At 40.0% G+C, this 15,710-nt stretch overlaps 2 protein-coding genes across 2 annotated transcripts in view; both read right to left on the reverse strand.

Moving 5' to 3' along the window:
- The window catches only part of iars1 (isoleucyl-tRNA synthetase 1), a 57,286-nt gene extending 42,366 nt beyond the window's left edge, over positions 1 to 14,920 (reverse strand). The window contains exons 1-12 of the mRNA XM_075461398.1: positions 14,848 to 14,920; positions 14,060 to 14,183; positions 13,146 to 13,302; positions 12,903 to 13,022; positions 12,719 to 12,801; positions 12,161 to 12,278; positions 11,863 to 12,010; positions 8,650 to 8,737; positions 6,969 to 7,029; positions 6,730 to 6,825; positions 4,329 to 4,451; positions 1 to 35 (exon numbers count right to left, since the gene is read on the reverse strand). The exon at positions 1 to 35 is cut by the window's left edge and continues 57 nt beyond it. Of these exons, the coding sequence (XP_075317513.1) occupies positions 1 to 35; positions 4,329 to 4,451; positions 6,730 to 6,825; positions 6,969 to 7,029; positions 8,650 to 8,737; positions 11,863 to 12,010; positions 12,161 to 12,278; positions 12,719 to 12,801; positions 12,903 to 13,022; positions 13,146 to 13,302; positions 14,060 to 14,178 (1,148 nt within the window). The 5' untranslated portion in view covers positions 14,179 to 14,183; positions 14,848 to 14,920. The remainder of the gene's footprint in view (positions 36 to 4,328; positions 4,452 to 6,729; positions 6,826 to 6,968; positions 7,030 to 8,649; positions 8,738 to 11,862; positions 12,011 to 12,160; positions 12,279 to 12,718; positions 12,802 to 12,902; positions 13,023 to 13,145; positions 13,303 to 14,059; positions 14,184 to 14,847) is intronic.
- On the reverse strand, positions 2,289 to 4,038 carry LOC142377868 (vimentin). The gene has a single exon (XM_075462201.1). The coding sequence runs from the start codon at positions 3,539 to 3,541 to the stop codon at positions 2,405 to 2,407; it is 1,137 nt and encodes a 378-aa protein (XP_075318316.1). The 5' UTR covers positions 3,542 to 4,038; the 3' UTR covers positions 2,289 to 2,404.
- Positions 14,921 to 15,710: the final 790 nt, after the last annotated feature.

The raw sequence follows: 15,710 nt of genomic DNA on the forward strand, positions 1-15,710 counted from the left end.
TCTTTCAGCCACTTGATGATGTTTTTGTCTGCATCCTGAAACAGAAAAAGAAAAACTTAAAAGCCAAGTTCCACTGGTTGAAAGTGGTCAGACGTGCAGCGTAGCAACGCCAGCTCCCGCAGACTGTAACGTCCCTGTGTGTCGACAGATGCCGAGTCCAAGTCCGAGTCCGAGTCAGTCGGGTAAAAAGACTTTAATCTCCTGTTCACTTGTTCTTTAATTACGTTTGAAGCTCATCATGTGTACATTTATTTCATGCAGACTTTAATTACCATCCAATCACATTTCTTTTTCTTCACCTTTTAATAACAGAAGCGCTTTGAAACAGTCTTTGCAACAAATGCACCTTGTTCATTATCAGCTTCAGTTAATGGCTGAGTCATGTCGAAAATATAAACACAATATTTCTACTTGTAACCCCCCCTCTTGTTACTGGAGCTTTTTTACATTAAGCTCATTCTGTCATATGTCAGCACTATTTAATTAGTAACTTTTTAATGCATCTTTATTTTATACTGTACTGACTTTAGAAAAGACCAGTGGCTTTTACCTAACATATATCTACATATACACTGTATATCCTTACTCCAAACTATTACAGAGTTTTGTTATTTCTTATTTTTCCTCAGCCATGTTTGCAGCCAGATCCACGCTCACATCTTTACAACAAGTGAAATAAACTGAGGCTAAAGTTCTTCCAAGGAGAAGAAATCTGAATCCTTAAACAAACCGAGCTTCATGCACCTCTTTGACCGAGCCTGCAAATTTGCCATAATTCACACTCTGTATGTATGGCTATGATAAATATCACCAAACAGAAGATTTGTGTGCCTTGTTATGCAGTTCCCCATTTATATATGCCTAACAATATTATGAGCAATTAGTCTAGAGGCTTAACGCGCGCACACACACACACACTCACACACACACACAACTTCATCTCACTATAACTAAGCTCACAACGCAATTAACATAACATCTCAGCAGACTGTTGATCTCGACCTTTTTTTCATTTTAATCAGTTTTTAGTATACTTTTTCAAGCCAGGGGTAAAATTTTCTTATGATTTGATCCAGTCATTAAAACAGAAAGATACATCTGTAACGAGAAGCTATGTTTGAAATTGGCCTGCAAGTGAGAAAGAAAACATTTCACTCCCTTGCAAGCTTAATAGAAATAATGAATAATAAACATCATGCAACTATGTGACTAAAATGTGTGATTCTCACTGTAAAACAGCACAGCCAGGGTTCCAAAACTGTTTAATTACCCTGACCATCCCAGTTAAACTATAAAACCTTCCAAATTAAAGTATATACAAAAAATTAATTTATAAAAATGCTGCAATTAACTAGGCCCAAGGTAATAAAAGCTGCTTTTCAGCACATTTACTGTCCAGGAGCTTCGTGGTGAAGGAAATAGAAAAAATTTACTTCTTAAACTGTGGCCCCCAAACTCAATTAAATAAATTAGGGCTTTGTGGTCGTCATCTGGAATAAAGAAAAATCATCACTGCGTCATTTTTGAATGCACTCATAAATCTTTATTAAGTAATAGGTCAACAACAGTGTCAACGGTCAACAGTTGTGTCATGTCAAAACATCTCGAGTAAATTAAGGTTACTATAAAGACCAGTCATAACACTAAGGTTACACGCTCTGCGGCGTTTGCGCTGAGTTGAGAGTTTCATTGTGAAGGCAGCGAGATCCAAAACTTGGGACAAAAGAGGCAGTGTGTTGAGAAAAAAGGCAGAATCTGTAGCACAGAGGCATGACAGTGGGGCTGCCTTGGCAGGAAGAGAGGGAAGGTAAATTTAGCAGGTGTACTGCAGGAGCTGGAGTGAAGGAGAGGGAAGGAACGAGGAGAAAAGAGGGCTGCCAAGCACGGCAATGAGAGGGGCAGGGATGGAAAACAATAAAGATGGAAGGTGGTTTTAGAAAGTGATGTGAACATTCTCTGTACGGGGGGGCTGCTGGAAGGACTGGGAATCAACAAATACATAAAGAGGTCAATGATAAATCACGGTGGGTAAGAAGGGTTGGGTTTTATAAACCTAATAAATCTTTGATACCAAAAGCATTTTTTTTTCTTAGTTCAGAAGGCTGTTGTACATTGTTTTTATGATTTGGTATATCATTTTTTCATCACTTACTTTCTGATTAGAAAGGGAAAATGGAGAAAGCCACACTCATGGTGCAAGCAAGCAACTCATCAGAAAAGATGTATATGTACCCCTTAAAGCAGAATCAGAATTCTCGGCATCTGATTGTGTTCAACCATTCCCAGACCTAGGATTAAGGAGTAGACCGGAAAAAACAGTTTAGTCTCTGTAACTACTTCAAGATGCACTGCAGGTCTTCTTCCACGACTGTTCTGGACTTGCCACTGCTCTCATCCTGGATATCTAGACATTTTTGTCAATTCCAAGCCTCTGTTCCTCCCCTTCCAGCAGCTTCCTGTAGGTTGCGATCTCTGCATCTAGCTTGAGCTTAATGTGCAGCAGTTCCTGGTAGTCTTGAAGATACTTGGTCATCTCCAGTTTGGTTTCACAGAGCTGCGCCTCCAGCTGAGCAATGACACTTTCTAGACTCTCCACCTTATCCAGGTGGGCGATTTCCATTTCCTCCAGCTGCTGCTCCAGGGCGGAATTGCGAGCCCTCAGGCCGTCAATCTGATTCTGCAGGTCGGTCACCTGGCTATGGAAGGTCGTGATCTCGTCTTTCATGGTTTTCATCTGTTCTTCGTGTTTGCCTGCATGCTGCTTGAGGGTGTCGAACTTGCCCTTGTACCACTTCTCAGCTTCCTGGACATTGCGGGCAGCAACAGCTTCTATCTCTGCACGCATGTTGCGCAGATAAGCAGCCAGGTCTGGTCGATCGCCATCCAACTCGGCACTAATTTTTGCATCCTCAATCTGCTTCATGAGGTCCGCCACCTCTTCGTCATGCAGCTTCTTGAGAAACTCGATCTCGGCCACCAGTTGTTCTATGCGCTTCTCGAGCTCAGCCTTCTGCAGTGTGGCATTGTCAACATCCTGGCGAAACTCCGTCAGAATCATTTCGGCTTCTTCTTTCAGTGTCAGCTCCTCGTCCAGCTTGAGTCGCCACACTTCAACTTCCTCTTCGATGTAGCCTCGTTCAATATCAGCCGCTCCCTTCTCATTAGTCAGGGTCTCAATTAGCTCCCGCAACTCTTTAAACTTGAGCTCATATTCTTCTCCGAGGCCTGTGGGACTTCCCTTATAGCGGCTCTGCAGCACAGCCAGCTCAGCTTGAAGAGAGGCATTTTTCTGCTCCAGTGCCTGGACCTTTGCGATGTATCCTGCAAACTTGACATTGAGTTCCTGCATCTCCTCTTTCTCGTTGGCATGTTGCTGGTGTATCTCTGTGCCCAACTCGATGGCAGTTCCACGATAACCCGAGCGTCCGCGGCTGTCATACGAGGATCCACGGCAGCGGGAAGGTGACGGGCTCTGAACTCTTACTCTGCCACCTGAGCTGCTAACTTGCAAGCTCTTCTGGGTGTAAGATGCAGCTCTCATGTTGTGTAAATAACCGGGTTTGTTTTTCAGTTTACAAAAAAAAGCCAACCGCTCTGACGCTTTCTCACGTTGCCCGTGTTGAGACTGACGCTCCCTCAGATCACCTCTGTGTTTTTATGCGGCAGTAAAGAATGTGTCAGACAGCCTTGAAACTCACGCTACGCTTTAACACATTTCAAAAGTGGATTATGACAGGCTTTCAGAGAACTGTGGCTGCATGCTCTTTATTAGCTAACGCTGTACTGTTAGTGGCCTGGCAGTTCGAGTCCACTCCCTGGCCTTTGCACCAGGTTGTGAAATAGTGATCACATCATGTATGACTGCTAATTTAAAATCAATATCCACTTAGGATGCTAATGAAGTTGGGTGTGACAGAACACAAGAGGGTATCTAGTGCACTGGTAAACAATGATAAAGTGCTTTGACAGCACGTTCTCTCACACAAATACACAACCTTGTCATTAACATTTTATTTTCATGTGTCACTAATCAAAAAAAGAAACTCTAATATAACCACTATATAGAAGAGAGAAAGGGGCCCATTTCACACCACTGCACAAAATGAAGTAGTGAATGAAAAATCTATTTGGTAAGATTCATTTCCAGTTATAAATGGCAGAGAAAGAGAGCAGTCAGGGAGTGGGTACCAAGGACTGAAAATGAATCCAGCTATCAATATCGTTGGGGCATTTATCCCGAGTGTCATGCCAGTGGATTTTAACAAGAGTAGAATAGCTGAAATATCTGCGAACCTAATCTGCATGTAAATGTATGATGTGTCACTCACTTTGACATACTGTCCTGCAAAGTCAGTGACCTCTGAAGTAAAGCAGCCTGAGGCATCCACAGGGCAGATAGGAGTCTGGTCCCTCTGGATGATGTTGTATTCAGCGCACACCCTGTAATCATCCTGCAGAGAGAACAATACAGTTAAGAGATGGATTGGACGGGCAATCTTATCATCCAATTTACAGTTTTCTGTCTTGATTTACCACCAAAAATCTAATACTCAGGTACTTTAGACAGGCACCATAAAACGCATATGAGGTTAATGAAACTACTCTATCTTAAGTGACGCAATTCATTTCAAGCTTCAATGTTAATATTGCATATAACTGCATTGTTAACTAACCCCTTTGGAAGCCAGTTTCCCTAGTTTAGATATGTTATGACTGCATATCAAATTCCTTGTTGAGCTGGATACTTATTGCAGTATTGAAACAAGCACTGCTGGTATGTGGCAGCTATGCATGAAAGATGTGAGCACTGCCCAGCTCTAAATGTAATTTGTATTCAAACACCCTGTCAGGATCCAAGATCGACGACTTGCAGGGTCATTTCACATCTAGTCATAACGAAATAAAATTTGAAAAATGTAGTTTGGGAGCAGTTTTTCTCTTACTGTACATCTTCAGAACAAATGCCCCTTGTGTTTCAGCTTTTTCTTATAAAAGCAATCAATGTGAAACATACCACTAAACATAAGATCTGTAGCCAAATAAAACAAAAACAAAACATTAAAATACTGATTCAGACAAAGTACTCAGGTAATTTTACAAAAAAAGCAGAGAGCTCTAAGGGCAAAGTTACAGCTGTGGGTACTCACAGCCGGCTACAGTCAAATCCATTCACTCTCGATAAGGGCATATAACCTGTCAGCAATGACCTAATACATCTGGTGGAATTATTACACTGGCCTCAGTATGTTCATACTGTGGCATTCAACAAAAATGTTTGATGAAACACTCACAATAAGAATATGTATCAATTCAGAGGAAGTGGAAACAAATGTAGTGCTCATGCACCAAGAGAAATCCTAATCCAGATACTGATGTCTGAGATAAAAAATTTGTATTTTAGCACTTCAAACTACATTTGAATACAAATGTATCAATAAAACGCATCAAACCCTTTGCATGTGTAAAAAAACAAACTCACAAAAATTACATGTAAATAAATCTCGTCTCTTGTTTCAGGGCAAAGTCAATGTGGCACAACAAGGACGTAGATAAACATCGCCTCCAATTTGCTGATAGGTTGAATAGAGTTGATCAGAAGCGGAATATCTGCTAATATCAATGTTAAGCCGATACATCTGTGCATCCCTACTTTTAAGCATTTGAAGATGGCAAAGACTCTGACAGTACCGTAAAGCAAGTTGACGTAATACTGGACACAGCTCTCATGGACGTGCACGGATTTTGGCTTTAAAGTTGATTTGGAGTTTTGACCCACCAAATTTAAATTGGTGGGGAAAAAAATAAAAAATAGTTTACATTCTTCATTAATGTGCTTACAGAACTAGAAGCTACACTGGAGAAAATAACCACGCAAATAAAAAAGCATGTTACCCACTGTGATAACACTCAGGAGACTCAAACATTCACATGCTGCAAAAACAGAATTAAATCTAGATACGTTGGCATAGTTAGATGGGACAATGATGACCTGGTTTTCCTCCTGAGCGCACTCAAAATGGGTAACAACAGGATAAAGGTTACATCAAGTTATTTTGCAGCTGTACCAGGTACATAGTTTACTTTTATCACACCAAATCACACACAGCGAGCGCTGTGTGTTATACTGTAATTAAAGGAGGAGAGTGGGCATAATGAGCCTGTCAGGTAACAGGTGGAGCCACATTACAGTGACAGAGGCAATCAAGACAAACAGCTAATGTAGTTCAAAGAACAAATGAGCACCCCTGCGCTCCACATCTACAGCATACTACAAAGTACTACTTCTCTGCAATTCTAAATCTCCTCTTTTATTCCAGTCTCCATCTTGTCTCTCAAAAATCTAATGCAGATATAGTCCAAATATATAATTTTCTTGCTCTTTGTATACAGAATATGTAATCTGCGCTTAGATAAGAGGAATAACTTCTTAAAGTGTCAAGGTTGTGCTGTCAGCTTAAATGACCACTAAATGACCAAAACAAAAGCAACTGAGGCAGGTTGAGACATTAGTATGCCAGTCGAGGGAATAGAGTCGGCAAAAGGAAAAGAGATGGAGCTCGTTGTTGTGTTGGCACGTGCAAATTCACAATTCCTACTGGCCGAGGTTTGATTAACAAGTAACCATAATTTTCTGTATTAATAATCCGGAAAAATAGAGAAAACTAGACAAAGTGCCAAAAGGTAACCTCCAAAAGTAGCAAAAAGCTTAATTTGAAAAATTCTGCTCACAGCTCCAAAGTAAGGTGCCTGGTGGACAACTCCTGTGCCTTCTTCCTCTTTGACGTAGTTGTCCAACACCACCTGGAAGGCTCCTGTTTCCCCATACTGAAGTCAGAGTGGGAGACATGATGCAGGGGTGAGGGGGTAAAACAAGTAACCAAAGTGAGACATAAAAAAGGTATTTTTTTCATTTATAAAAGAAAGAAATAATATGTTAAACTGCGTAAGAACAAAAAAAGTCCACCAACCTGAACAAAGTACTGGAAAAGAGGCTTGTATTTTTTTCCTTTCAGGATTTTGCCAGGAAATCTAAAAAAAAATATAAAAACACAAAGTCGAACTTCTTTCCACAAATCCACAGAGAAGCCGTACAATCGAAGGCTCTCACAGCAAACAGGTGAGATGTCAAATAAAGGAAGTAGTGACCAACAAGGTTCCTAAATCCGACATTGAAAAAAAGAGATTCCAGAAAAGAAAAGAAAGACGGGTCAGTTTTTTTCTGGACTTCAACTGCAGAGCCATGCTGCCTCATCACACGTACAGAGATGGGTTTGGCATTGTTTTCCTGAAAAAAAAAGCAAGATCCTCTCTGATTCTATCCAAGTTTGAAGTTATCCAAGTCATGTCTGGTAACTCGGACGCCTACGTTTGAACTGTGCGCTGATAACATCGTCTGCCAGACCACAAAGCAGCTTTCCACTTCACCTATGGTAACCTTAAATGAGCTTGACATCAAATATTAGATTCGGCTGTCAAGAACAATGCCCTCAATTTGCAACTAATCTCACATAAATGTCTAAATAATTAATCATTTTTTTAACATTAATAACCTGTATATTTACAAGAAAAATGCAAAGAATACCATTCACATGCTTCGAGGCTGCATTTTTTGCTGTTATATTTATAGCTACCAGAAGGTCTGCAAAAGCAGGAAAATTATCTCAACAGGAAGGAGGCGATTCGTCTTTAAGAGTCCTCGTCACTGAATGCTTTTACTTGGTAAAGACAAAAACTACCCAAGGATCTCCTGAAATCTCTATATCAAAGGATCCGTTTTTATGGCGGATGAATAAGTAATGATACACTGTTTTTGTAATAACTAGTAGAACAAAGATGTCTCCATCTCTGTGTATGGGGACTTTGTCCTTGTATAAGAGGAGGAGGCGGCTCTATCCAGGGAGCAACATTTTCACTGAGGACGGCATCTTTATAGCCAGTTAATTTGTCCCACACACAGGATGGGATGAGTGGGGATAAATCATGCCTAAATGTGCCGTTTCATTTCTCAATACCCTGTGTATCCATTTTTCATTCAGGTGTTGTCCTCATCTCACTTTACTTCCTTTTAGCTGCTATGTACTGCACTCTTCCTTCGCTCCAGAAACATCCATCGAGCTGGTAAATTGGGAGTTTTACTTCCTTTCTGCTGCATCTTTTGAGTCCGGAAGACGAGTTAGAACTCAGAAGAAGTGAAATGTCAGATTCAAGCTTGGCAAAAGAACCAGCTAATGTAGCTCTTGTTACCATCAGCCATAACCTTAAATGGCAGGGCATCAGTCAAAAAGGAGGGGGGAAAAAAGGTTAACTATGAAAAGAAATGTCATATTATAATACTGTAGATATTATTAGATCAGTAAGACTGACAGACACTGCACTAATATTGTCCCAACAAACCACCCTTTATGGGCATATTTGCAGTGGAGATTCAGTCAAGTTTGGAGTTAAGTGTGAAATCATCTGCAACCATATGAATTACACGTAAAGTACTACTAACCAACAAGGACTGTGCGCTGTTCCAGTGTTTTGTACAGTATAATCATTTTAATCCCCCAGCAGCCAAATGATGAACTGCTGGATACTGACATATCTAAATTTAGAGTATTATGGTAGTCACCTCCATTTTTTCAAGACCTAGAGTGTCTTACTCACTTGTCCTGGAGAGTGTATTCACTCTCAGATTTAAAAAGAGCTCCCAGCCTGGCCTCCATCATAATGTAGGTCTTGTCTGTTGCATTATCTGAAAGATGGGGAAAAGACCAGATAAAAGAGATTAGTTATTTGTTGGTTTTCACACTTGTCTGCCTGTTGAGTATTCAGATCCATCATAAATCAAAGATATTTGATAATGAATCTTGTGATGCCGTTTAATCAGGTTCAGCAGGAGCACATCTCATTTCCATAACTACAGGTGAAAAAAGAGGTGACTTTTATCCAGCAGCTGAGCTCGAGAAAAATTCAGTGTTTGTCGTTTGGTGGAGAATAACTGCCAGATATTTTAGGGAAGTTTAACCCTGTCTGAAAAATGGCTGAGGAGAGTCTTTGGGAAAAATAAAAATAAGAGACACAGAGAGCAGCTGGGACAACAGTTGTCATGAAGGCAAAAACCAAATGGCCTAAGACAGCGAGACACAAAAAGAGAGAGGAGAGTGCAGCATCAATAAAACATGTTTCTTCCCCTCAGTGGTGTGACAAATGACTGCACAGCTCTGACTCGCCGCCACTGACAGCCCCTCGACTCAAATAGCGAAAGCAAAAGCAGTGAGGAAAAGAGATGGAGTGACAGGCAAATAAGAGTAGAGATGGACAAAGACAGGTGGAGGTGAAGGCAGAGCGACGAAGAATTAGGAATAAAATACTGGAGCGATGATGGAGCAACAGAAGAGGGGCGTTAAAGAGAGACTATGCTGATGCCAAAAAAAAAAAAAAAAAAAAAAAAGAAAAAAAAAAAACACTCATTGGTATTCCAAGGCGGTCACCCATGCAGCACAGCACAGTTAGTGCAGTGAGGACAGCACACTGTGCTTCAACAGTGCCCCCTGCTGTACCAGCTGGACTATAACAAGCCAACGGGAATCTAGGTCATCCTTTTAAAAACCCACCAGTTTCTCTCACGGGAAACCAAAAACTACAGCAGGAGGGTAGCAGAAAACAGCAGCCACCTCTCCAGAGTATTTTCTTTCTGTATCCGAACAAGGACAACGCTTTTTTAAGTGGCCTGATTTGAGGCTCATCCACATTTCCACGTTTGATCCACACATGCAGGCACTGCCTTGTTCCACGCAGTAAAAGCAGCCCAGAGTGAAACGAGCTGGCAGTAATGTCTGACATCAAGCAAACACTGTTGTATGAAAAATATCCGGAAAACGGTCAGTTATCAAACTCTTATTTATTCCTGCAGAATTGTCTCTCGTATCAAAACACCAACTGAATTAAAACCAAAAGATATGTTAAACAAACAAAAATCATTTTCCTACTGTAAGGTGAATGTGAAATTGATAAATTATATATCCTGTCCGCAAAGACATAATCACTTCTTTTTTTTTTTTTCATGTATTAAACTTTTTGTACATAATTTTTGATGTATAAAAAGTTCTGCAAAGGTAGAAAGCTAAACTAAAGCTTGTTATTATCTCCCACAGAAGACAAGACTCATGATCTGCCTGGAAAAAAAACAACTTTATAAATAAGGTTTTTCTTCCTTTGCTTGATGACGTCACCATCAAAAATCTGAATATTACTTGTCTATTGGCTAATCAGGCACACATTTAAACAAAGAATGAGCGGCTTGGCCTGCAGTCTGTCAGGTTTGACCAATTAGTGAACCAATCAGAGCAGAAGGGCCCTTTTCACAGGCTGGGCGGGGCTGTTGATATCAAATATTCCTTTAAGTTTTTTCCTCTGGACAAAACTGATTCAAGACATAAGATATCATAAACCTTCGTCATAGTAGGACATCCATCAAGAATGCTGTTCGAACTGGCTGCATTTCACATCATCAGTAGCCCCAACCAAACTATTAAAAAAAAAATTATTTAAAAAAAAGAAAAAAAAAGAAAAAAAAGGGGAAAACTTATAATTATTCTTTAAGGGTTCAAAGTATAAACTTAAGAAAACACAGGCTGTCACTGTAGAGCAATAGAGCCTCAGTAGAAAACAAACATCACCTAAATTAAAACTAAAACTTGTCTCGGTGACCTGAGCTGCTCGTATGACTCAGCGTCGACTCCGGTTTCATCTCTGTGTTTGTGGGAGGTTTGTTCGCTTAAGAACAGTGGATAAAACTCAGCTTTCCCATGGCAGACTGGACTCAGGCGTATCAACTTAGCTTCGCTGATTTGTGCAGTTGACAGTTTTTTTGTTAGTTTCTTTCTTCTTTTTTTTATAAAAATACAACTGCGACTGATATCTCTCTCCATCCACTGCTGGCATGCTCAGGCTGCACCGATATTTCTGCAAACTGTTGCACAATTGGACAATTCTGACAACTTATTGAAGTGGTGACTGTTTTAAATCATTCAGGATTGGCTAGGTGGTTTAAAATCCTGCTGGTATGAATTCGTCACTTAAAATTACACATCTTAGTGTATTCTGAAAAGGTAATCTATTTCTGTAATTGATAAACAACATTACTTAATATTAGTTTGCTTAAAACTGACAATTTATTGTGGGCAACTCTACATCCATTTATGGACAGATTATGTATTTAATGAGCCAACATAAACATCAGTTATGCCTCGTCTAAGCATCAAGTTACTGCTCTTGAATTTTGAGTGTGTGGCTGGTTGGAGAAAAACCTTAAGTCACAGAAACAGCGACAAAAAAAAATAAAAAAAAAAAAAATAATAATAATTTCTGGCTTAAATAGACCTCAGAACCTAAAAGGCAAAAGATGGAAAGTCCACCAACACATCATGGTACAAAAATGCTATCCCCTGGGTGCAATTTGCAAATGCGGTACTCGTCCTCTGGTAATTTGTTCTTGTTTGTTCTTTCTTAATAAAAAACAAGCAGCAGTTGATACTGCGGTTATAAACACTAAGCCCACAAGGGAAACTAGATTTTCAGTCAGACAAGCTTTGCCTTTGGCACCAGCAATTAACAACAAAAGTACTGCTCCTGGTAATTTAAGTTATCCACAACACAAGCATATTTGTGAGCACGGGATTTGCGAGCTTTATCTCCCTTCTTCCTTTTAATGGCTTGAAAAAGGAACAGACAGCAGCAATAAAATACTGGTGTTTTGGATTGTAATAAGTGAGAGCAGTAAGAGTGAAATGTATCAGCAAAGCATCTCAGATCCACGGTTTGTGACGCATCGCTCAGTTCCTGTAAAGACATCAGTTAAAACTTTTATCCCTTCACCTTTGACCTTGACATACAAGAACTCTGGGTTGACACAGAGTGCCAGGTTGCTCGGCAGTGTCCAGGGTGTGGTCGTCCAAGCAATCAAAGCCACATCCTCATTATCAACCAATGGGAAGTTGACAATCACAGAGGGATCCTGAACGTCCTGGAGATTTTGAAATAAAAAAAAAAAAAAATAAATAAAATAAAAAAAGGGAAAACATGTCAGTTTTGTTCTGCACTCCACATGAAACAGTCATCACAGCAATGCTGCATTACAACAGAAAAGGTTTAAATGGTTGTATCTTATGCTAACCTTGTAGTTCTGATTAGACTCAAAGTTGGAAAGCGGGGTGCTGCAGGCAGTGGAGAAAGGCATGACTTTGACACCACGGTACACCAGACCCTTTTCATAGAGCTGTTTGAACACCCACCTTAAAGAAAGAAGAAAATCACAGTTTCTACTGTATTGCATTTTATTTTGTTGCGGTGTACTTTAAGCTGTTTTTAGGTTTGAATTGCCTAACGTTGCCATTTTTATCATTCAGTAAAAGAAGCGGTCAAATTTTGTCATTCCGATGGAGATTATGTGAAGGTTGTACAAGGCTTAATTCAGACGGGGCATCTATGGAAAAGAGTTGACTTTTTGCAAGTTATAGAAAGCCTTCCTGCAAGCCGATTTTCCATCAAGATAGTAAAACAAAGATCAAGAAGATGCTTGACTTTCACAAAGAAATCTGAGGAAAACGACTTTTTTTGTTACTAGTAAATCAGAGAGCGTCCAAAATAGGAAAGAGGGTTTCTTGTAATAAAGAGAACAAGCCAAACTGCGTAGTCTACATAAAATGTGCAAGAAGTTTTTGGACATGCCTACCATACAGTCTCCATGAACCACGGGTAAAGAGTCTTGTAGTCATTCTTGAAATCAATCCATCGGCCCATTCGCCTCACTGAATTCTAGGAACACAAAAGGAACACAATAATCACACGACATGCCCACAGTGTAATTAATTAAAAACTTGAGTGGATTCAGAAGGACATTATTCTCCTCTGCCCACCTCCCATTCATTCGAGTATCTCATGACGATGTTTCGGCACTGCTTGTTGTACTCGGCGATGCCCATCTTGGCAACATCGGCTGGTCCTTTGATGCCTAAAGTCTTATCAATCTCATACTCCTGCATACACACAAAAGGAATATAACAAACGGCAGAGGAATAATTAGAAAATTTTCACAGAATGTGCAGCTTTGTTAGATTTCTAAAACCTTTGCAGAACAGACATTTTGGATACAAACTTACCACAGGTAAGCCATGACAGTCCCAGCCAAAGCGCCGGTCCACATGGAAGCCCGTCTGATGGGCAAAGCGGGTAACAATGTCCTTAATGGTGCCGGCTAGGATGTGACCATAGTGGGGGAGACCCGTGGCAAACGGAGGACCATCATAGAAGGTGTACCTGGTTGTGAGATGAGCAGCAAAGATCCATCTAAATCATTTTCATCAGGTACTTTTCTTCAATCAAACAGATACCTCTTCTTTTAAGAGTTTGTGAAACAGCGCCATGATGTTTTACGACATGACTCTAATGACAGCTTTGCCTTTGCAACAAAGCATGCTCAATTACTCATGGGTATTCTTGGCTGTTTCATACAGAAAAGCTGCAGCTTTACTACACAATCAAAGACGAATAAGAGACCCACTTACAATGATATGAACAAGTGAAGAAAAGGGTAAACATGAGTGTGTGGTAGTTTTTGTGGATACAGAAGTACTTCATACACAGTGAAGAATTGCTTTAAATCAAGGAAAGCTTTGACTTGAGAAACCAAAAATTGGAATCTAATCAAATTATGTGACATCTGATGTCATCGATTTAAAGCCAATAAACAGTTGAGTTTATGGAATCTAATTCTTTCGTTTTATACAGAAAAGGCTGGACCTCAGCATTATAAAAAATACAAAAGTAACAGCCTGAGCCTACTAAATGTAACAATCTAATAATGAACATATTGTAATCAATATGAACCTTTTCAAATCTACAAACCTACTTCATACACTCAATGAAGCTTACGACTCCTTTCTTTGGACACAATGAATTTGAACAGATTCTGAAATTGATGCTCTTTTGAACTAATACAAGAAATGGTTTGAAGAAAAGCTTTCAAGTGAGATCACAACCCTACGAATTAGAATGGAGGCGCAGTCAGAATTACCTGGGTCTGTTCTTGGACTGTTTCAGGCATTCCTGGAAGCAGTCCTTTTCTTGCCAGAACTGAAGGATCTTATCCTCCTCAGATGGAAAGTTGATGGACTCAGGGACTGGCTCCACCATAGTGTCTGTTCATTCACAAAAAGCAAAGCAGTGACTCACTGGTCAACAGAAGACAAAAAAAAAAACTAAATCTGCGTGCAAATCATGAAGCTTACGTTTAACATTTTCTGCTGTTGATTTACTACTTTGGTTTAATGTATTTAACTTCAGCAGTCAATGTTCAACCTATTATGCATCAAACATTTCTGATCAATTCTCTAAATTAAACCTCGTTATATGAGATAATTAATGAACATCAGCATTGCATCTCTCTCCCTCTGTGAAAGTCTCCCACCTTACACATATTACTTCCCCACACCTGTCAAAATCTGCCACAGATAATCAATTTGAAAACAGAACAAGACGTCCCGTTTAATTTTTAAGCTCCATGGATAAACTGAACACGTCATTAACTTCAACGTCCAACATTTCAGCACCAAAACTTTGCCTGTAGTTATACATTAAATCACTTTTCCGAAGCAGACGTTTCACTAGAATGACGCCTCCTTGTTGTTAGCTAGCGGACTATGCTAGCGGCTGGTTGTTTCAGTAACTTAACTCGTAGTTAAACGGACCAAAAAGTTTGAGGAAAACGACGTTCAAATGCATACACATCCTACCTAATTAACGCCGTAGTTGATTGGAATCAAACATTGCAGGTGAACCAATACTTTGAGTGCAGATACTCACATGCTCTGAACCCGGCTCCCAAGACACGAGAAATGATGCAAGCGTGAGTCAGAACGTAACCGGAAGTGACGCAGCAACGCAAACTGTTTATTTGCTTCAAAATAAAACTTTGGATTTGTATGAATAACAAAATAAGATTAAAACATCACTCTAAATTTGAGCTGGTTAAAGCTGCAGTCTGCAACTCTTTTTCAAGCATAATGCCTGGAACTGTCCGGGGATTCTGAAAGTAGTACATTAAATACCCCAATACAAAAAAAAAAAAAATGAGTTCTCTAGGTCCCCTATATGTCCCGCTAGGTCCCTCCAAAGCCAGCAGGTTTGTTTACAAAATTGTAGACCGGACCGGTAAAAGGTAACCAATCAGGTTTACGAGCTGGGCTCTGCTGCCTGTCAATCACCAATTGTGCACGCGCGATACAAGGTAGGCTCGTCCCCACGCTTATTTATCTGGACTATTGAACTTCATTACGGGCTTGTCTACTTACTGTGTCTTCCATTATCGCAAATGACAGGTGAGTTGATGAATGAGGAGTCGTGTAGGCGCATCTGGCGTGCACGTCTACGTGCACGAGTTCTCATGTGTTTTGAAGGGGCGGGACAGGAAGTTGAATAACTTTTTATTTTTCGGTTAAAAAATAAGCATTTCTTGCATTTTGCGACTACGGAGGTCACCGTTTTCAACTTCAAGCGTTCTGATAGATCATGTAAACTCTTAAAATGCCAAAAAGTAGGACTTTACGTATGACAACAACAAATCTTGCAGACTGCAGCTTTAACGGTCATCTCTTTTCTGGTATGTTGCAGTTTAAAGGATAAGACCGGTTTTTTGACATTGGGCCCTTGATTTCACATTATAGCAT

The sequence above is a fragment of the Odontesthes bonariensis genome, chromosome 3 (genome assembly GCF_027942865.1).
Source record: "Odontesthes bonariensis isolate fOdoBon6 chromosome 3, fOdoBon6.hap1, whole genome shotgun sequence".
Taxonomy (NCBI): domain Eukaryota; kingdom Metazoa; phylum Chordata; class Actinopteri; order Atheriniformes; family Atherinopsidae; genus Odontesthes; species Odontesthes bonariensis.

Excerpts from the sequence above, each read along its gene's own strand:
- LOC142377868 (XM_075462201.1), bottom strand. The coding sequence starts at position 3,541 with ATGAGAGCTGCATCTTACACCCAGAAGAGCTTGCAAGTTAGCAGCTCA.